We start from the raw sequence: 21,276 nt of genomic DNA on the forward strand, positions 1-21,276 counted from the left end.
ATCACTAGTCTCTATGATCATTTCACAAGCCCATCTCCCACACAGTTAGAAAGCACTCCCTAGGGACACATTTAACTCTTTGATCCCCACCCTGGTGTTAACCCCTTCCCTGCCAGTGTCATTTTTACAGTAACAGTGCATAGTTTTAGCACTGATTACTGTAATAATGTCACTGATCCCCCCAAAAGTGTCAAAAATGTCAATAATGGGGTCTGAATTGTTTGCCGAAATGTCGCAGTCCCGCTAAAAATCGCAGATCGCCGCCATTACTAGTTAAAAAAAATTTAAATAAATAAAAATGACATAAATATTTCCCCTAGTCTGTAAAAGCGATAACTTTTGCGCAAAACAATCAAAATAAGATTATTGCGATTTTTATACCAAAAATATGTAGCAGAATACTAATTGGCCTACAAGGATGAAAAATTTTGATTTTTAAATATTTTTTTTTTTTTGGGAATGTTATATAGCAGAATGTGAAAAATATTATTTTTTTCAGAATTGTCGCTCTTTTTTTGTTTATAGCGCAAAAAATAAAAATCACACTGGTGATCAAATACCACCAAAAGAAAGGATTGTTTGTGGGGAAAAAAAAGGAAATCAATTTTATTTTGGTACAGTGTCGCACGGTTGCGCAATTTTCAGTTAAAATAACGCACTGCCGAATTGCGGAAAATGGCCTGGTCCTTAAGGGGGCAAATCCTTCCGGTCCAGAAGTGGTTAATAAAGAACTTATCAAACACTGTGTTCTCTGGTTGTATATGGGTTTGATATGGATTCCTTTTTTTTTTGGGCTCCATACATCGTACAGGTGCGCCAATTTACAGGCAGACTAAGGGGACCCCCCCAGGTACGATATTTAAAGGAATTATTCATTTTTATTTTCAATTTAACCATCCTTAAAATCACTGCTCCTGTAAAAACTATAGTTAAAAAAAATAAATAAAAAATGATGGTAATAACTTGCATACAGTATAAGCCTTTAAAATTAGGACTTTTGATTTTTCATGTTCATGTCCCATAGACTTTAATTGAGTTTGCATGTTTACTAGAACTTTTTCCCTGTTCGAGATGTTGTGGTGTTAACTGAACAGGGGGGTGTTCCACCCATCACTAAAGGCCACTCTGTAAGCTCCCCACAATTACATGCAGTGCGGGGTTCAAGTAGTTAAAGCAGATGGTGAGGTGCCGATACATTGCCTCCTCACCATCTCTCAAATGTTCTCTGAAGAGTGATCCAAATGCAAATCGCTCTTTAGAGACTAAAGCAAAGCAAGTGTGAATGAGCCCTTAGAACGTGTTACATATTTACTCCCCTTTTTTTACATGTTAACCATTACAGTAAACCCCCGCTCCATCGCGGTTCAGTTATTGAGGTCCCGGTATATTGCGGTATTTTTCTGTAATGTTATTTTACTATATAAATCATTAAAAATTAAATATTTTTGTGTTTTCCATAGCTCTTGCTATGTCTCTTTATGTGTTTAAATTAGTTTATATTGTTTTAAAAGTGTGTTTAAAGACCTTAAAATGCTTTTAAAAGTACAGTGACAGTAAAAAAAAAACATGCCTACAATGTATTTTAATAGGGTTTTTCTATTTCGCGGATTTTCACTTTTCGCGGCTGGGTCCGGAACGTAACCCCCGCAATGGAAGGGGGGTTTACTGTATCACCAATAGTGAAAAATCACTGATTTGTGTTGGAAAAGGAATAGAGGAGGAATCTTCCAATAGAGACAATAGTTCTGGTGACAACTGGGGATTCTTTCATTTTGGAATAGATTTCCTCTCACTTCCTGTTTTGACTGTGGGACAGAAAGTGAAGGGAAATCTCCACAATGGGGCTCAGATGGCAAAAAAAAAACAAAACCTGACAGGGGTTATAACCTTCCCTACTTTCTAACAAAAATTAAAAACAAAAAGTTGTAGTTCTACTTTGGCTGCCCGGATACCAAGGGGTTAAAAGTACACAAAATATCCTCTCACATATACTTTGCTAAAGGAGAAGCGTCCGAATTGCAAATGTGTGGCTAATTTTCTTGATAAAAGTCCCCCTGAGATTGTATCAGGTGATTATAATGAAGGTGATCCCTCCCAATCAGAGATCAGTGTGTTGGGTGATCTCCATATATAAGAAGGAGCTCAGATTGTTGGGCTCACATGTACTGATCACCACCGATCTTTATTCAGCTCTGCACTGAGGACTTACATTGTAAGTATATGGAAGAATCCTTCTCTAACCTTTTATAGTGTCAATTCTTATACTGAAAGATATAATTTATAGTTGACTGTTAATGAAAGATTATTTTATTTAGTTTCTGTTACATGTACAATCTTGTTTAGTAGGAGTAGGGACTCCAACCCCAACCCCCTCCCTTTCATCTGCTTGCTCTCTATTGGTCAAGTGTGTTCTGGACTTGGGCCCTATCTGCTCTGGCCATGGATGCATCATGGTTGACTTTTTTGAGGTCCCCCAGCATATTGATGGGGTAGAAAGCATTGTAGTAGGCTAGGATCCTCTGTTGGAGCTCAGGGGATTGACCCAGTCCCCCACCTAATGCCAATAACTTGTAGCAACAAATCAGAATTCTATCTTGTACTGGACTGGCTTTAGTAAAGTGACTTCTGGTTGCATATGTAAGCGAGAACAAAGCAGACCTGCCTTGGATAAAATGTGTAGCCTGCCAGTGCTAAGCTTCTGAAAATGCTAGTTTCCTGGCAATTTCTGGTGTATGTACTCTCTGTACCACTGGCTGAGCACAGCCTGCAGATCAGGAAAGTTGATGAGAAGTCCGATCTTCTTCTGTGTTTTTTGTATGCTTTTTCCAGATGAGGCACTCAGAGTACAGAAGGGATTGAATCTGTATGAAAGCCAGGCAACATGCATTATATAAAAGTCAGTAATGGTGGGATCTATAGGTTTATTTAATTTTTTTTTTTTTTTTTTCTCATTGCGGTAGACAGTTTGGACACCTGACATCTTTGTCACTTTTGGGGGAACCAGTGACATTACTACAGTATTCAGTGCTAAAAATATGCACTGTTCCTGTACTAATGACACTGGCAGGGAAGGGGTTAACACCAGGGGCGGTCAAAGGGTTAAATGTGTCCTTAGGGGGTGCTTTTTAACTGTGTGGGGGATGGGCTTGCTGGATGAACAGAGACCTGTGCTCCTAAATAGGAGGAACACTGCATCCCTGTGGTCATTATTGACAGAACAGCGGTCTGCCGCGTTTTACGTTGGCAGACCGCCGTTCTGTGTCCATGGGGAGCAGTTGCGGACATTGCGGCCGCCCAAACCAACTGATTGGTGCCAAATCAGCGTGAGCCCCCCCACTAGTTGTCCAGCGACACGACGTACAGGTATGTCATTTCAGGGGACAGAGCCGACCTGCCGCTGTAGAAGGGCGGTGGATGGTCGCCAAGTGGTTAAGGTGGGTGTTTTTGCCCGGGAAAAGCTATATAAACTCAGGAACACGCACACTTTAAAGAGGAAGTAACGTCCCATGCATAGTGTGTACATATATGTACATCTCCTATGTGCACTGTTTAGGAGATATTTGCTATATATGCAGCCGTTGAAGTCCTCGGTGCATGTGCTCTAAAGGAATGGCCACCCGTGCCTTTCCTTCAGAACCCTGTGGCGTGAATGACGGTTCCCTCACGCATGTGTAGGGGATAATGTCAGAGCCAGAGTCCATGGACCTGGAAAGAAGACAGGGGAAGATGGACACTGCCTTTTTCAGGTAAGTTTCACAGCATGTGCTAGTATGCAATATATACTAGCACATTATGCCTTCACCTTGCAGGTCTGGGGAGAGACACCCAGAATGAGTTAAATAGAAATTAGGTTTATATTCACTTCCTCTGCAGCTCTTGCCTGACACTTTTAGAACTATAAATCAAGTTGGTGCTGGGAGATTTCTTCTGGGCAGTACTATGATGGGTCAGAACAAGAAATGTAAGGCTATAAACTGCCCAGCAGCTGTCACTGACTGGGGGCTCCCTCCTGAGGAAATGTATAATATCACTACTTGGACCACCAGCCTAACATACTGTAATGGCCAGGGTGGATGTATATGCCCCTCTCCTTCCTTTCCAATCTTCCTCCTAACAAGCTGTATTTAAAACCTTCTTCTTTCTCCTTTCTTCTTTTTTTTTTTTTCCTCCTTTTTGTTTTCTTGTAGAGTTTATTTATTAATAATATTTTTTTTCTTTTGTCCCCGTTCACACTAAGGCAACCTGGTCGCCTCACAGGTCGCCGTAGGTCGCCTCCCATAGGGAAGCTGCGGACCCGTTCTAATAGGAGCGACACAAGTCGCTCCGACTTAGAAAAAGGGTCCGGAGCTTCTTTGGGGCGACCAGGAGGCGACCGCCATAGACTTCAATGTTATGAAGTCCGTGGCGGCCGCTCCGAGGTCGCGGTGCGAAGTAGTGTTGCCCCTATGTGAACGGGGCCTAAAACTTCTGCAATAGAAAGTGTGGAGAATCTCTCCAAAGGGAATGCAGAAAGAAACAATAAAACATCAAATTAAATGTCAGGTGACGAGGCCAGTCATCATAAAAAAACTAGCCCTCAGAGAGAGTGAAATAGGAAGGTCTTAGCGGGTTTGGGCATTTTTAAAAGAACCTGTACTGGAGATTAATGATAAGACCTGGGAGGTCGCGGTGCGAAGTAGTGTCGCCCCTATGTGAACGGGGCCTTAAGGTAGAGCCTCTGTAAATTCTATATAGGTTAATGGGTGCATCTTTTGTCTCATAATTTCATGTGTTCTTCCTTCCAGACTCTCAGCTATGATTGTCCCCAAGAGCAAAAGCAAAGCAGATTTTTGTGGCGTGGACAAGTATTACTATATCGTCAGGCCAGACCTGAATTGTTACATGAGATCAACAAACTTTAATCATGGAGAAGATCTGGAGATCTTCAGCTTGCACCCATCCTGCAGGAATGGAGATCACTACTTGGCCTATGAGGATGACCACTTCTACATCATCAAGTCGGACCATTACCGTCGGGTTACAAACCTGAACAAAGATGAAAGTGCAATTGTTTATTCCCTCCACCCCAATTGTCAAGGGGGCAGTCACTATTGTTCAGCTTTTGGGTACTTCTATATCATTTTTCAGGACCGAGGGGTCTATCGCCGAACAAAGAACATGAACAAAGATGAAGATGCTGAAGAATTCACACTACACCCAGAATGCAGAAATGGGCTTTACTATTTTGGTGTGAAAGATTACTACTATTTTGTAAATCCAGAGGACCAGTGGGGAGGAATTAAGTACACAAGATGTACTAACTTCAACAAAAACGAGGGTGTTGAAACCTTCTCGTTCCATCCCAGTATCTATAGCTTTCTGCCTGGAGGTCTGGCTATTGCCAAGGGCTCCTCTTTTGGTGAGTGGGTGTGCATCAAGACCATCGACAATAACTCCCAGACCCCCCTTGAATGGAAGAATCGGGTTACCAAGAAGGTTGGATATGAGAAGGAGAAGATGTCCAGTATAGAGCACAACTGGAAAGTGTCAGCAACTGTCTCAGCTGAGACAGGAGGATTGAGTGCTTTAATTGCAAAGGCCCAGTTTTCCCTTTCAACTGAATATGGTGGATGCAGTACAAACACAGAGAGGGAGAATTGGAATCAGGCCACTGAAGTTGAAGAGACAATAACACTCACTGTGCAGCCCCAACAAAAAGTCTACATCTATGTCTACCAGTTGGGTTTGGGAAAAGAGCCTGTGCTTCATTGCCGGGATATGAGAATTCTTGACAACCCTACTCCACCTACTGATAACCCCCTGCCACATGCATGAAATTGGTTCTGGATTTCAATGTTGATGTGGCTTCAATCACTCCTATTAGCACTGTACCATCAAAGTGAACCTGTACAATTTCACACTGAGCAATGTAAGGCTTTCACAGAAAAGACTTTGGGCAGGTTGTACTTTTCTTGTGCTTTCCCTGTGATCAATGCTCTGCTGCCATACCAGTTGAGATTCCTGTGTACATCTGACTTTCTAACCAGTGAAAACTTGCTCAGGGCCGTGGAACATTCCTGTTTTTGGTGTTTGCCCACCTGGGCATCAAGCACTTTTTCTGGGGAGGCATGGGGGCAAATGTTCTGTCTTCCCACAGCAGTGTACTGGTACCCATTGTAACAGGAGATCAGGGGTAGCAAGTGCAATCTACTTCCAAATCCTGTCTGACGAAATCCTGTTACTTTGCCCAGTATGACCAATGCCATGGTTCACTTCAAAGGAAGACCTTGGCAGTCTGAGTGGTGACCATTGCATTTGTACCATAATGTTTAATAAATATGCTTTGAAATTGCATTTTTATGTGTCCTTTGTTTTTAATTTAAAGAATTCCACAAAACACAGCGGCATCAAACTACAAAGCTTAATGTTGTAACGTTATTGCAGTTTCTCATTGTTTAGAAAAATCCCACCCTACCCCCGCTAGTGTCGTCTGTACCCCGGTTCAGCAAGATTTGTTGGCTGGCTGTCAATATTCTTCTGCAATTTTCATCATAATGAAGAGGGCTTGGCCTTTGCTTTTCTCTGTTTAGTGCTATTAAAACTGATCAGTTAACTGCTGAGAGCAATTTAGCACAGATAAAGCAAATGGCTCCCTATGAGGTAAGCTACACAAATAGTATTGGCATCTTTTTAGTGATGGAACATGTTGTGCTTAAGATTTAATTGATCCTACAGGTGTGGATTACTGCGTAGGTGGCCATCTTGCAATACTTGCACTATGTGCAATTGAGCCACTAGAGTAGCTAAGTCAACCTGTTTAGTGATCAGTAGTTTCTAGTTAGGAGCACGACTGAGCGAGCTACTAAAAAATCTCCTCTTCTTGCTAAATGGTGATACACTCGGATTTTTTTTTTTTTTTTGCTAAAGCTTAAACAAATGCTGCCTGATAGGATTTTAATGTTTAGGTTTGACCTCACACATCTTATGGTTTTTGGTAAATCTAAAGGGAAATTTTTATAATGTATAGCCAATATTGCAGAATGAAGATTGGTGCAGGCAGAGGCGGCTCTAGGCTTTGTGAGGCCTAAGGCAAGAGCCTTAACCTTTGTACTATGAATTCAGTTTCTAGAATTTTCTCTAACCAATTCTTCTTTAAACATCGGGTATATATGTTTATATATATATATATAATGTGTCTGCTCTTAATCACGGTCCCCAGCATTTCCCTATAGGTCATGATTCCCTGAGTCCCTCCTTGCATAAGAGTTCAGTGTTCTCCTTTAAATCAGATTCCCCCCCAGCATCTCCTCCTTGCATCAGAGTCCACAGAATTCCTCTTTACATTAGAGTTCCCCTCTTAAATCAAATGTCATAGAGCCCCCTTTGCATCAGAGTCTCCCGAGTTTCACCCTTACACTGTAAGAGGGAACTCTGAAGACTCTGATGTAAGAGGAGTTCTGGGAGCCCTGATTTAGGAGGAATGTTGGAGACTCTGAAGTAAGGGGAGTTCTTGAAACCCAGATTTGAGGGGGAATGCTGGAGACTCTGATGTAAGGAGAGTCCCGGGAACCCTGATTTGAGGGGGAAAGCTGGGGACTCTGGCATAAAAGGGAACTCTGTGGTCACCAAAGCTCCCCCTTGCAGCAGAGTTTCCAGAGACCCCCCCCCCCCCCTCTTACACTTCCCTTCCTCAGTCCGCCACAGTCTACGGCACAACAAGTCCCACTGCAGAAGGCTGCCATATCTGAGTCCCCACAGAGGGCACTGTAAATTCCAGTATAGTGCACTGCCATTCCTCCCTGAGGAATGGAAGCCTGCTATGCTTGGACTTGTACTGCTCTCTGTATGGGACTGAGGAACTACTGCCTGCTATGCTAAGACTTGTAGTGCCCTCTGTGGGGACTAAGGCATGGCAGCCTGCTATTCTGGAACTTGTAGTGCCCTCTGTGAGGGACTGAGGATTCCTCAGTCCTCCACATTCTAGGGCACTGTAAGTCCCAGCATAGTGGGCTGTCATTCCTCAGTCCCTCATAGCTGGGGGGGGGGGGGACAACAGAGTCCATTTGCTATATAATGTCACAACCCCGCTAACCCTCACCTTCCATCTCGTGTGTAGGGCAAAGGGCTCCAGCTTCACCATGTTTGGCTTTGATGTCAGATATATACAGGACTGGCTCAGCTCCACTCTCTTCCCTGGCATCTGACTCTGGCATCATGGGGGGGTCTCTCCTCCCCCAGCCACCCAGGGGCCCTCTCCCCCAGCCACCCAGGGGCCCTCTCCCCCAGCCACCCAGGGGCCCTCTCCCCCAGCCACCCAGGGGCCCTCTCCCCCAGCCACCCAGGGGCCCTCTCCCCCAGCCACCCAGGGGCCCTCTCCCCCAGCCACCCAGGGGCCCTCTCCCCCAGCCACCCAGGGGCCCTCTCCCCCAGCCACCCAGGGGCCCTCTCCCCCAGCCACCCAGGGGCCCTCTCCCCCAGCCACCCAGGGGCCCTCTCCCCCAGCCACCCAGGGGCCCTCTCCCCCAGCCACCCAGGGGCCCTCTCCCCCAGCCACCCAGGGGCCCTCTCCTTCTTCATGTTCGTGTCCCATAGACTTTTAATTGAGTTTGCATGTTCGCTAGAACTTTTTCCCTGTTCGAGATGTTGTGGTGTGACCCGAACAGGGGGGTGTTCCGCCCATCACTATAGGCCACTCTGTAAGCTCCCCACAATTGCATGCAGTGCGAGGTTCAAGTAGTTAAAGCAGATGGTGAGGCGCCGATACATTGCCTCCTCACCATCTCCCAAATGTTCTCTGAATAGTGAAACTAATGCAAATCGCTCCTTAGAGACCAAAGCAAATGTGAATGAGCCCTTAGAACATGTTACATATTCACTCTCTTTATTTTACATGTTTACCGTTCTCACCAAAGTGAAAAATTACTAATTTGTGTTGTCCCCAGAAAAGGAATAGAGGGGAAATCTTCCAACGGAGACAATAGTTCTGGGGATTCTTTCATTTTGAATGGATTTCCTCTCACTTCCTGTTTTGACTGTGGGACAGAAAGTGAGGGGAAATCTCCCCAATGGGGCTCAGATGGCAGAAAAACCTGACAGGGGTTATAACCTTCCCTACTTTCTTACAAAAATAAAAAAAAGTTTTAGTTCTACTTTTGCTCCTTGGATAATAAGGGGTTAAAAGTACACAAAATATCCTCTCACATATACTTTGCTAAATGAGAAGCGTCCGAATTGCAAACGTGTGGCTAATTTTCTTGATAAAGTCCCCCTGAGATTGGATCAGGTGATTATAATGAAGGTGAACCCTCCCAATCAGAGATCAGTGTGTTGGGTGATCTCCATATATAAGGAGCTCAGATTGTTGGGCTCACATGTACTGATCACCACCGATCTTTATTCAGCTCTGCACTGAGGCTTTACATTGTAAGTATATGGAAGAATCCGTCTCTAACCTTTTTATAGTGTCATTTCTTATACTGAAAATTGTAAATAACAGGTAATGGTTGTATAATGAATCATTTATTTTACATGGATGTGTTCATGTGCTCTCTTATATGGTAGAAGTAGGGAGGTTTTTATTTATTCCCCCCCCCCCCCCCTCCCTATCTGCCTGCTTTTAGTCAAGTGTCTCCTGGCTTCTGTCTCTTGAAGAATCCTCAAGGTCAGGCCTAGGGGTGAGACCTACCATTACTATATTGTTGTAGGTAATCAGTGTTGTCTGCAAAACTCTTCTATTGCTTTCTAGAGATCCTTGGGCAACCTTACCTACAGATGGCTAGTTTTTACTAGTATCTTCATGCTTGGGCCTTATCTGCTCTGGCCAAACATGCACTATAATTGACTTTTGAGGCCACCCAGCATAATAATGGGACACAAAGCATTGGGGTAGGCTTGGATAAGCTCATTGGAGATATAAAGCCAATGGCATCCCCCCATTCTAAGGCCAATAACTTGTAGCAAATAATCAGAGTTATATCTTCTACTTGTCTGGCTTTAGCAAAGTGGCTTCTGATTGTAACTGTAAGCAAGAACAAAGGAAACCTGCACTTGGTAAAATTTGTAGGCTGCCATTGCTGAGCTTCTGAAAATTCTAGTTGTCTGGCACTTTCTTGTGTCTGTGCCACTGACTCAGAACAGCCTGCAGATCAGGAAAGTCAATGAGAAGTCAGATCTTCTGATCTGTAGGCTTGTTACAGATGAGGCACTGAGTATAAAAGGGATTGAATCAGTATGACAGCCAGGCAACATGCATTTCAAAAAAGCCAGTAATGGTAGGACCTGTGTGTGTTTTTTTTTTTTTTTTTTTTCTTTCAATGTTTACTACCTGCCTAGGGATGGGATGAACCACTGATTTATTATATTTGATTGTATTTGTCTGAGATCCACTCACACCATGTGTTCAGGTGTACGAGAGCACGCACACTTCCAAGTCAAACACAAAACCTGGAAAAATAGAGGATATGGGGATTGTGGTGTGAATAAAGATCTATTTCTTTCAAAAATTTTGTAAGGCAAGGAAACTCCTTTGCCATTGCCTAAGCTGTGTGTTCCACAAATTAATGCACAGATGGTTTACTATAACACACCTTTCTTTGGACATATGCTTAAAAGGATTTAAGGCAAGAAATGTCACTGTGCAGTCCTAAAAGATTACAGATCTGGGAAAAATTTGGCCTCCTAAACAAGACCATCATATGATCACAAAATGTTTTGAGGGGGAATATTCAGGTTTGCATTCACTTCCTTTGCACCTTTCGTCATTCAGCTCCATGACCCTTTATAACTGCAAATTAGGTTGGTGCTGTGATAGATCTGAATGAGGAACGCATGGCTATGTAATGCTCAGCAGCTGTCACTGACTGGGGGCTCCCTCTGAGGAAATGGGTAATTTCACTACTTGGACCACCAACTTAAAGCCTAGTACACACTGGCCAACATTCAGCCTGTGTGTATGGCAGCAGGTCTGAGAGAAGCTGTTTTTTTGTTGCCTTCTGTCAGACAAGCATGCTGGAAAACCAGCAGCTGACCCACTCCCAACAGCCAATGGCTTTGAGTGATCTGGGGGGAACTAGTGGGGTGTGCCAAGCTTAGCGTAAAGTAATGCCTGGGGAATATGCTCAGTCCTTCCCTTCAACCAGAGTTGTAGTCAACTGTGGGGTGTTTTGTTTTTTTTTTATATTTCTATATAGCTTAACTGGTTAATGGTGCATCTTTTGTCTCCTAATTTTATGTGTTCTTCCTTCCAGACTCTTCAGCTATGATTGTCCCTAAGAGCAAAGCCGATTTTTGTGGTGTGGACTATTTCGTCAGGCCAGACCTTAATTGTTACATGAGATCAACAAACTTTAATCATGGAGAAGATCTAGAGATCTTCAGCTTTCACCCATCCTGCAGTAATGGAGATCACTACTTGGCCTATGAGGATGACCACTTCTACATCATCAAGTTGGACCATTACCATCGCGTTACAAACCTGAACAAAGATGAAAGTGCAATTGTTTATTCCCTACACCACAACTGTCAAGGGGCAGTCACTATTGTTCGGCTTTTGGGTACTTCTATATCATTTTTCAGGACCGAGGGGTCTATCGCCGGAATAAGAACATGAAAAAAGATGAAGAGGCTGCAGAATTCACGCTACACCCGAAATGCAGAAATGGGCTTTACTTTTTTGGTGTGAAGGATTACTACTATTTTGTGAACCCAGAGGACTAGTGGGGAGGAATTAAGTACACAAGATGTACTAACTTCAACAAAAATGAGGGTGTTGACACCTTCTCATTCCATCCCAGCATCTATAGCTTTCTGCCCGGAGGTCTGGCTATTGCCAAGGGCTCCTCTTTTGGTGAGTGGGTGTGCATCAAGACCATTGACAATAACTCCCAGACCCCCCTTGAATGGAAGAATCGGGTTGCCAAGAAGGTTGGATATGAGAAGGAGAAGATGTCCAGTATAGAGCACAACTGGAAAGTGTCAGCAACTGTCTCAACTGAGACATGAGGATTGAGTGCTTTAATTGCAAAGGTCCAGTTTTCCCTTTCAACTGAATATGGTGGATCCAGTACAAACACAGAGAGGGAGAATTGGAATGAGGTCACTGAAGTTGAAGAGACCATAACACTCACTGTGCAGCCACAACAAAAGTCTACATCTTTGTCTACCAGTTGGGCTTGGGAAAAGAGCCTGTGCTACATTGCCGGGATATGAGAATTCTTGACAACCCTACTCCACCTACTGATAACACCCTGCCACATGCATGAAATTGGTTCTGGATTTCCAATGTTGATGTGGCTTCAGTCACTCCTATTGGCGCTGTACCATTAAAGAAAACATGCACTATTAAATTTTGAGCAATTTAAGGCTTTCACAGAAAAGACTTTCGGCAGTTGTCCTTGCTTTTCCTGTTATCAATGCTCTGCTGCCATACCCGTTGATTCCTGAGTACATCTGACTTTCTAACCAGTGAAACATTTTTAGGGCTGTGGAACGTTCCTGGCTTTGGTGTTTGCCCACCTGGGCATCAAGCACTTTTACTGTGGGGAGACATGGGGGGGCAAATGTACTACCCAAAGCTGCATGTACTGGTACCCCTAGTAGCAGATAAGGGGTGGCAAGTGCAATCTATTAGCAAGTCCTGTCTGAAGAAATCCTGTTACTTTGCCCAGTATGAATAATGCCATGGACCACTTTAAAATGAAAACCTTGGCAGTCTAATGGTGTGAATCCACGATTAGAATATTGCCCGATCATTCGACCACCGACTTTTGAAAAAGTATTTGTCGGTCGAAAACGTTGCCAACATACACGGCCCGAATATCGCTCGGCCGTTGCCCGCCGACCATCGAAACAGTGTTCGTCGGTCAAAAACTTTGCCAACATCAACGATCCAAAAAAAACGTTACAGACCAATCGATTAGATACTTAGTCCTCACGTTTCACGTTTAAGCGGAAGTGATGTAATGTGCGTGTGACCTTAAAGCCAAGCCCTTCCTCCTAGCGCCAACGACCGCCTAGCATGAACGAGCGTGGGACCGACGTTAAACCACATAATTTAATACAGCCGTGTGTGTATATATACATATCTCTATATCACCAACGTGCGTTCGTCGGGTAGTGTTAATGTTCACGAACGGGCGACCGATATTGAATATGGAGGGAGGCCCAGAATGCCAAAATTTGCATCACTGCACTTGGTGTTTTAGCCATCCATAAGCACCAAAAAAAGAGCACAAGAAAGCAAAGAATTTGGACCAAAAAAATGGCTGCAGAACCGTGATCAATATTCTCATATAGAATTGATTAGAGAGCTAAAGAAGAACAATCCCGATAACTACAGGAACTACCTCAGGATGTCTGATGCTTGTTTCCAACAATTATTATCTGTGATTGGTCCCCATATCAGAAAACAAGACACAGTTATGAGGGACTCCATCACTGCTGAGCAGAGACTTATTGCCACTCTGAGGTTCCTAGCCACTGGAAGAAGCCTACAGGACCTCAAATTCAGTACCGGTATATCCTCCCAATCGCTAGGAAGGATTATTCCTGAAACCTGCAGTGCAATCATCAAGGTCCTGCAGAAGGATTACATAAAGGTAATACACATTTATGTTATTAACCTACTTTCAAACCCTCTACATATCTCATGTATTATTTTCTCATCTATTCTCCAAGCTTTACCTGTTTGCTACTTTTTATTTAGTTAATTTCATATGTAGGTGATAATCATGAATGTTTAGTTGATTTAAAAATCCATTAATTGTCTAGCAATATAATACATCTATTTATGTTAATTTATACCTAGATTCCAGGAACATCAGAGGATTGGATGGAAATTTCAACCGAGTTTTCCAAAAAGTGGAATTTCCCAAATTGTGGTGGAGCAATAGACGGAAAACATATCAGGATTGCACCCCCTGCACAGTCTGGATTGTTCTATTATAACTACAAAGGGTTTTTCAGAATTATCCTTGTTGCTGTTGTGAATGCCAATTATGAATTTATATTTGTAGATGTTGGTAAGAATGGTAGGAACTCCGATGGAGGGGTTATAGAAGAAACTGAGTTCTACCGCCGTCTGAAAAATTGAACTCTAAATTTGCCGTCAACGCAGGAAACGGTTGAAAAACTAAACTTCGTATTTCTTGCTGATGACGCTTTTGCCCTGGGAGAGCATCTTTTGAAGCTGTTCCCTTTTCAGAGTCTCACTAAAGAGCAAAGAATTTTCAACTATCGACTCTCAAGGGCACGTCAAGTAGTTGAGAATGCTTTTGGAATAATGGCGAGACAGATTCCGCATATTCTTGACAACAATCAATTTGTCAGTAGAAAAAATTGATCAAGTTGTGCTTTGCTGTTGCATCCTCCACAATTTCCTTAGACGTAATGCCGGAAAATATATATCATCTGGAGCACATACAGGAGCAGATCACGAAAGATTTGAATCAATGCCAAGTTCATCTGCGCAAACAGATTTACGTGATACTGCAGACACCCTTACATCTATTGGAAATTCACACCCCAGGTTAGCAACACATGCAGCAAGGCAAAACCGAGTGAATTATATGAACTACTTTGTTGGAAGTGGTGCTGTGGAGTGGCAGGATGACATATAGTATTTTATGAATGGTTTAAACGGTTTCTGCATTGTGATACATTTTTTGATGTCAAATCATCTTAAGCTGACTATGCTACACTGTTCTGTTTGTTATGTCAGTTATTCCATTCCAAATTAAAAGTTACCTATTGGTGTTCATTATTCTGCATCTGGTTATTTCATTAATGTTAATGACATGTTCTGTACATACCACAATAGGTTCATATCATCTTAATGAATGTAGCAAGACTCAAAATGGGTTAAACTGTAAAATATTCAGCACAAACACCACACATCAACTGTAAAGTTTTTTTATTAACATAACAAAATTAACTGAACAAACAATCCTTTTATATAAAGTATATTTGAAATAAACAAACCTTCATAAAGTATATGGGGAAAAGGCATGATGTCAACAGACCAGCAGGTAATGAACACATTAGACAGACAACTTACAGGTTAGTGTAATTGTAATCTGAACCCCCATGAAGATCTTTCTGATGTCGGATAAGACCATGGAGCATTTTGTTGTTGATGGATTGGTGGAGTACCCTGATGGTTTTGAGGGTATGATGCCGGTGGGGTAGCATGATGATGAGGAGTATGCATCATATGCGCTCTTTGATTATCACCAATAAATGTATGTTCGTTTAGTTCCCCCTTTATGCCTTTATTGCATAACTGCACCAACAACGGCTCAAAAAACTGCCGTTGCTCCTCTGACATCTTCCTTAATTTATTAGCTGTCAAAATTCCGTAGGCATCACAATCATCAGTTTTACGTTGTAGAGCGGCTGTGGCCTGGTTCAAAAATCTATTAGTTTCCGCCTCAATATTCTTCCTTTTTTACGAGGTATCCTTGGTGAAATTATTGTCGGGATGGAGTAAAGGATTCATCATTAGGGCTTTCCTATAAAAATAAATATTTAAAAAATATAAAATACATTTTTTAAAACTATCCTATTCCTCCAACGTTGACATTGAGTGGAAACTTTGTTCTTTCAATTGTGTCAGAAGATCAACGGCTAAAGAGATGTAAGGTAAGAAAAAAACATGCTTACCGGGATCATGGATGAAGCATTGGGGTCATCCAAATCTTCCTCTCCTGCTGACATGGGCTCTGATGAAGTTGAAGTCATCGTATTGATAGAACTTCTCATCTCGGTCTGATCAGTTAGAAAACGTAAACTGTCGAAATACCAAAGTCGGGGCACATACACATCATCCACACCCACACCTGACCTTTGTGAATCCTTGATTTTGTTCAGCTCTTTTTTAAATACTGTTCTCAAATTGGCAATTGTGGATTTAACATATTTAACATCTGCATGTGCATTTACAGTAATGCATAGCTCTGCCAGCTTGACATAGGCCTCATGTTTCTTTTGGCGGTCGGAATACTCCTTAGATTTGCTTTTCCATAGACCTGGCATTTCCTTATACATGTCTATAAACAGTGGAAGGAATTCAGGTGAAGTAAATTTATCAGTCATCACCTCTGAAAGACAGAAAAGTCATGTATAAGGCCCCTTTCACACAGGCGGACCGTTCAGATCCGCCTGTTTGTTTTTTTGGCGGATCTGAACGGTCCCCCCATGCATTCCTATTGAGCATCGGATGGCAGCGGAGACATGTCCGCTGACATCCGACCCGATCTGATGCGTCAAATCTGGACGGATGGAAATCCTATTTTCCATCCGTCCAGCGGATGGGATCGGATGAGAACGGACAGACGGTCCGTTCCCATCCGATTTCACCCATGGAGATGCATGGGGAACTGACAGCTGTGTCTCCGCACACAGCACGGAGACACAGCTATCCTCCTGCTGCTCAGCGGGGGATCGGCGGCTCGATCCCCTGCTGAGAAAAACGGACTCCGTCCAACGGACGGAGTGTGTGAAAGGAGCCTAAAAGTTTAGTTGAAGTGTTCTAGAATAGGACATGATGCAAGCACAAAATGCACAACAAAATACACAATAGCTTACCAGCTGTTCTCGACAAATCCTTGCGCGAATAATATGACCAACGATTTTTCCTCTCACGGTCTGTTTTGTTCACTGCAGCCAAGCTTCTTTCTTACGATTTTTATCTGGCACAAACCCGTACGCTCTTCAGCTGGCCGCACTGTTCGTTCGTTGTTTTGCTACAGAGCATGCGTGGTTGCGTCGCTCCACCCCGTTTTTCAGCAGTACCGTTCGGTGTGGATGTGGGTGTTCCTTGCTACAAAGTGCGCCACAACAATTTCCACGATGCAGCGCTCGTTACACAGCAGGAGGGATATAGAGGGGACCAGGAAGGAACACAGAAGTGATCATAAGAGGAGAATTAAGGCAACGCCAATGAGCAGAGGTGAAATGGTAGAGCTAGTGCGTATTTTGGAAAAAAATTACTATGATGGAAAGTTCAGCAACTATACTAGGTCCAACTTGAGGAAAGACAAGATCCCGGATAAGGTCATTAATGCTATTTTGCAGAAGCATGGCATTGAACGTTCAAAAGATCAGCTGCGCAAAAGGTGGTCAGATCTAAAACACAGGGAGCAGGAGCAACTTTCAAGAATACACAAGATAATCAGAAAACGTAAGAGACATATGAAGAAGGCATGGTTTATGTATCACATGCAATGCATTAGACCATTAATATATGAGATTGTCATGGGTGTATATGATTGGTTTTATTGTATTGTTGTTTGAGCCTGAAAGCGGAGTTCCGGGCACAAAATCTGTATTTTTTTTTTGTGCCCCTACACATAACCTGAAAAGGAATTGGATAGTTTTTTTTTTTTTTTTTTGTATACTCACCTTGTAATCGAAGATCGTAAATACTCACCTCAGGGTACTTCCTCCTCCAGCGCAGAGGCTCACCCCGTCACTTCCTGCCTCGCGATGATTCCTGGGAGCTGAACGTCATCGCTCCCAGGAATCAATGCGACGGCACCGGCCCCGCACGTCACTTCCGGGCGACGCCGCATTCCCCTGCTAAACAGCTTCTGGGCATGCCCAGAAGCTGTTTAGGAATGCGGCGCCACACCAGAAGTGACGAGAGGGGCCGGTGCGGCGCATTCTGGGAGAAGAAGACGCGGAAGAAAACACCGAAGAGGACCGCGCCGGCTTCAGCTGCCCACAAGAGAGGTGGAAACGCTGTGGAAGAAATTTTCAAAGTAAGTATTTCTTCTAAAAGGTAAGTGCGAACCGGGACAGATCAGAGGCTAGCCATTGTGGAATGTGCTAGCCCTGACTGTCCCGGGGGTATGTTCATTAAAAAATTAGATCTGTGCCCGGAACTCCGCTTTAAAACCAAAATACATATATATATTTTTTTTTTTTTCTGAGTCTTAGAGTCACCCTCAGACAAACCTTGCAGAGCTTGCAGTGTGTATAGAGAAGGAAAACCATCAGCGGCAGAGGAGTATTCTTAAAGGGAACTTACCATAAAGCCTGGTTGGTCTCAATATTATACGATATGTGAGACCCACTCCATTTGGTAAATTACCCACCTTACATTATATTGCACGGGAAGAAAGCTTCAAGCACTTTTGCACCTTTTACCAGTCACTAAATTTTGTCTTGAAAGAGCACTGGCACACTTTCTAAGAAAAGGATCTCTCACGGATTATATATTTAATTTTATTTATACCTTGGACATTTTTTTATATAGTTATTGCACAAAAGGAAAATGTATTGATTTATGCATGAACTTATAATATTAAGTTATTGACTTGCACAAGCATTCGCACTTTGAATATTTTTTGTAATTCTACAACTCACATTGTACACTAGAAAAATAAGAAAAAGTTTTTTTTATAATTTTTATCTATGTATGGACTTGGAATATTGATTAATTGATTTGTATATCTATCAGCACATTGGCACTATTTGCACATTGAGCAATTGATTTATTTTGCACACTAGCACCTTTTATATATATTTATATCCACATAAAATATTTTTAGCAAGCGCTGTAGATAGCCCTATTTTTAGGACTATTTTTTCCAATCTCCATTTTTTACTACTGCTTCTGCTATTTCTTACACATATTTAAATGTACTATTATCACATTTTATATTATTTTATACACATATTTAAAGGTAATTTATATTCAATAACTCCTAGGCGCGGGGAGTATAACATTTTTAGAAAAGGGATACTTACCTTCATACAGTGTTGAATAATGCTTTATTTTGAAAAAGTCCTTTACTATTTAAATAGGGAATACATTAACAATAGATTTGTTAAAAACATACATGGCATATGTCTATTTGACATTCCATGATATATTTTGGCTGAGAGGACTTCTTTAGCTTTTTTCATTCGTGTTTACAAAACTTCTTGACATTGTACAATGCTTCCGGGTCAACAAACATTTCCTGGAAAATATTTTCGGGCATGCGTGATGAGGTTATAAAGATTTAAACTGAACGACCTCAACACCAACGTATAGAATATCGTTCTTTCGCAAATGAGACGACATAATTTTTCGGGTTTTTCAAACTGTATTTTTCGTTCACAATATTGATATAGCTCATTGATGGCTGGACATTAACGAGTAGAATATCGGCCGATCGCTCGCTGAATGGAAATTTTCGGCCGATTTTCTTATCGTGTATTCCAGCCATAAGACTGAACTCCAGGCACAAAAACACCTTTATTGAAATATATTTCTTAAAATGGTAGTAAAGGTGTTTTTGTTGATTTATACCTACAGGTAAGCCTACTGTATATAAGGCTTACCTGTAGATACAGTAAACATGTGATGTCACCAGCGCATGCGCACTTCACTTTCAACAGACAGCGAGCCGTCCATTAAGAGAGCTGTGCTGCAGCTGTGACTCCCGCATGCATGTGAATGAGTGACAACATCGCGTCTCGGCCAATCAGATGGCCGCAGGCCGCGAACCCGTAGGGAAGACCGGGTGAAGATGAAACCCTGTCGGCAGTGACAGCGTGCTGCTGGAGGGCTCCATTTTCAGGTAAGTATTTTATAATGTGCTAGTATGTGATGCAAACTAGCATATTATGACATTAACTTGCAGGGAAAAGGTTTTTTTTTTGCTGTTTACTTTGCTTTAACCTCCTTGGTGGTAATTCCGAGTGTGGTACCAAAAGCGGTAACCCTGAGCCACACTCGGAATTACCCTGTAGTAAAACATACCTTGTCCCTGTGATCCCCCGATGTCCTCCCGCTGTGTCCTCCAGCCTTTGCCGCCATCTGTCTTCCGGGTTCCCTTCCCTGCGGAATCAGGAAGGAAATTCAAAAAAATAAACAAAACATGACATACGCATTGTAATACATTGTAATCTGTCAGGAGTAGATTACTGTGTGAAACCCAGGGCCGGGACAAGGGGTGGGCAGGAGGGATGGCTGCCCTGGGCACTGTGGTATTATGTGAGATTTGGGGGCACCACAAGGAGATGGGGGGGATTTTTGTTGGGAGGGGGAATGGGGGGGGGGCAGGGAGTAAGAATTGTTTTAGGAGGGGAAATTTGGGGAGGTGTGCTAGGAGTGGTGATTTTTCCGGTGGGGGAAGGGAGATGGGGGAAGAGGATTTGTTCTAGGATTGGGGGATTTGGGGGGCTTGTGCTACATAAGCTAATATGGTGGGGGGAAATTTGCGCTAGGAATGAAACATTTTTTTTGGAAAAGTATTTGTGCTAGTAGGGATGGTTGGGGAGCATTTGTGCTAGGAGGGGATATTTGGGGGGGATTGTGCTAGGATGGGGGACTAAGGGTGGGGAGTTTGTGCTGGGAGGGGGATTTGTGTGGGGAGGGGAAATTTGATATTTGAGGGGTAGGTGATTTGAGCTAGGAAAGGGGATTTTTTTTTTGGTGGGGGGGGGGGGGGGGCGGAATTTAGCTTGGGGCATATGTGTTATGAGAGGATTTTTTTTGCGGGGGGGGGGGATTTTTGCGGACACATAATGCTTATACATCTTGAGGACGGGGGATGCAATATGGCATGTTCGCCTTGGGCTCTAGATGACCTTGTCACGGCACTGGTGAAACCATTTCATATCAGATGTGTCCCTAGTGCTTTGTCCAGTGCCCTGCCTGCACTTTTACTGTTCTTTCTGTTTGGAAACTTGAGACCATGTCCATGGCGTCCAAAAAAAGCATTCCTTTAGGTCAAAAGTGGTCTTAGACCAGCTAGAAAACAATGACAGTGAATTAGAATTACTTGAAGAACTGAGCAATAGTGATTAGTGGGGAAATTCATCATCAGTGATGACAGCGATGATTCTGCGACTGAGCTCAGCGAAGTGAGAACTTGGTGCTCTATTGACTGCGGTACGGATCAGGCAGCGCCCTCAAGATTCCCATTTACTGGAGCACCTGGTATGAAAGTTGACGTTGACCATGACCACCTCTTGGCATACTTCCAATTATTTCTGACCGATGAGGTTATTGAAAAAATAGTTACTGAGACAAACCGGTACAAAAAGGCAACAATTAGCTACTCTGGATCGCAAGTTTTCAAGATGCAGAAAGTGAGAACCAGTGACCAAAGATGACATTTGGAAATTTCTGGGCCTAATAATTCTTTGGGGAGTGATGGGGAAACCCCTGCAGAAGTGGTATTGGACAACCAATACATTACTTGCCACTCCATTCTTTGGCACGGTCATGTCAGAGTGCAGATTTTCCATGATCATGAAATATTAACACTTCAAAAAACAATGAAGAAGAAGTATCTCAAATGATTC

The 21,276-nt window shown here is 42.9% G+C and overlaps 2 protein-coding genes and 2 pseudogenes across 4 annotated transcripts in view; all 4 read left to right on the forward strand.

The window, feature by feature from the left end:
- Positions 1–3,681: 3,681 nt before the first annotated feature.
- LOC309557729 (uncharacterized protein) lies at positions 3,682–5,814 on the forward strand (the record flags this gene model as incomplete). The annotated part of the gene is made up of 2 exons (XM_082260502.1): positions 3,682–3,746; positions 4,785–5,814. The coding sequence occupies 2 exons, from the start codon at positions 3,682–3,684 to the stop codon at positions 5,812–5,814; spliced, it is 1,095 nt and encodes a 364-aa protein (XP_082116628.1).
- A 3,553-nt stretch (positions 5,815–9,367) lies between these two features.
- The window catches only part of LOC309559134 (uncharacterized protein), a 58,195-nt gene continuing 46,286 nt past the window's right edge, over positions 9,368–21,276 (forward strand). Inside the window, exon 1 of the mRNA XM_082262281.1 lies at positions 9,368–9,402. The gene's annotated coding sequence lies outside the window, so the exon portion shown is untranslated. The remainder of the gene's footprint in view (positions 9,403–21,276) is intronic.
- On the forward strand, positions 11,237–12,239 carry LOC309557730 (annotated as a pseudogene). Its single transcript has one exon. The product of its transcript is annotated as an uncharacterized misc_RNA (transcript).
- Positions 13,329–14,594, forward strand: LOC309557731 (putative nuclease HARBI1; annotated as a pseudogene). Its single transcript has 2 exons — positions 13,329–13,574; positions 13,784–14,594. The product of its transcript is annotated as a putative nuclease HARBI1 (transcript).

Source organism: Pelophylax lessonae (assembly GCF_965119305.1).
Source record: "Pelophylax lessonae genome assembly, chromosome: 6".
Classification (NCBI taxonomy): Eukaryota; Metazoa; Chordata; class Amphibia; order Anura; family Ranidae; genus Pelophylax; species Pelophylax lessonae.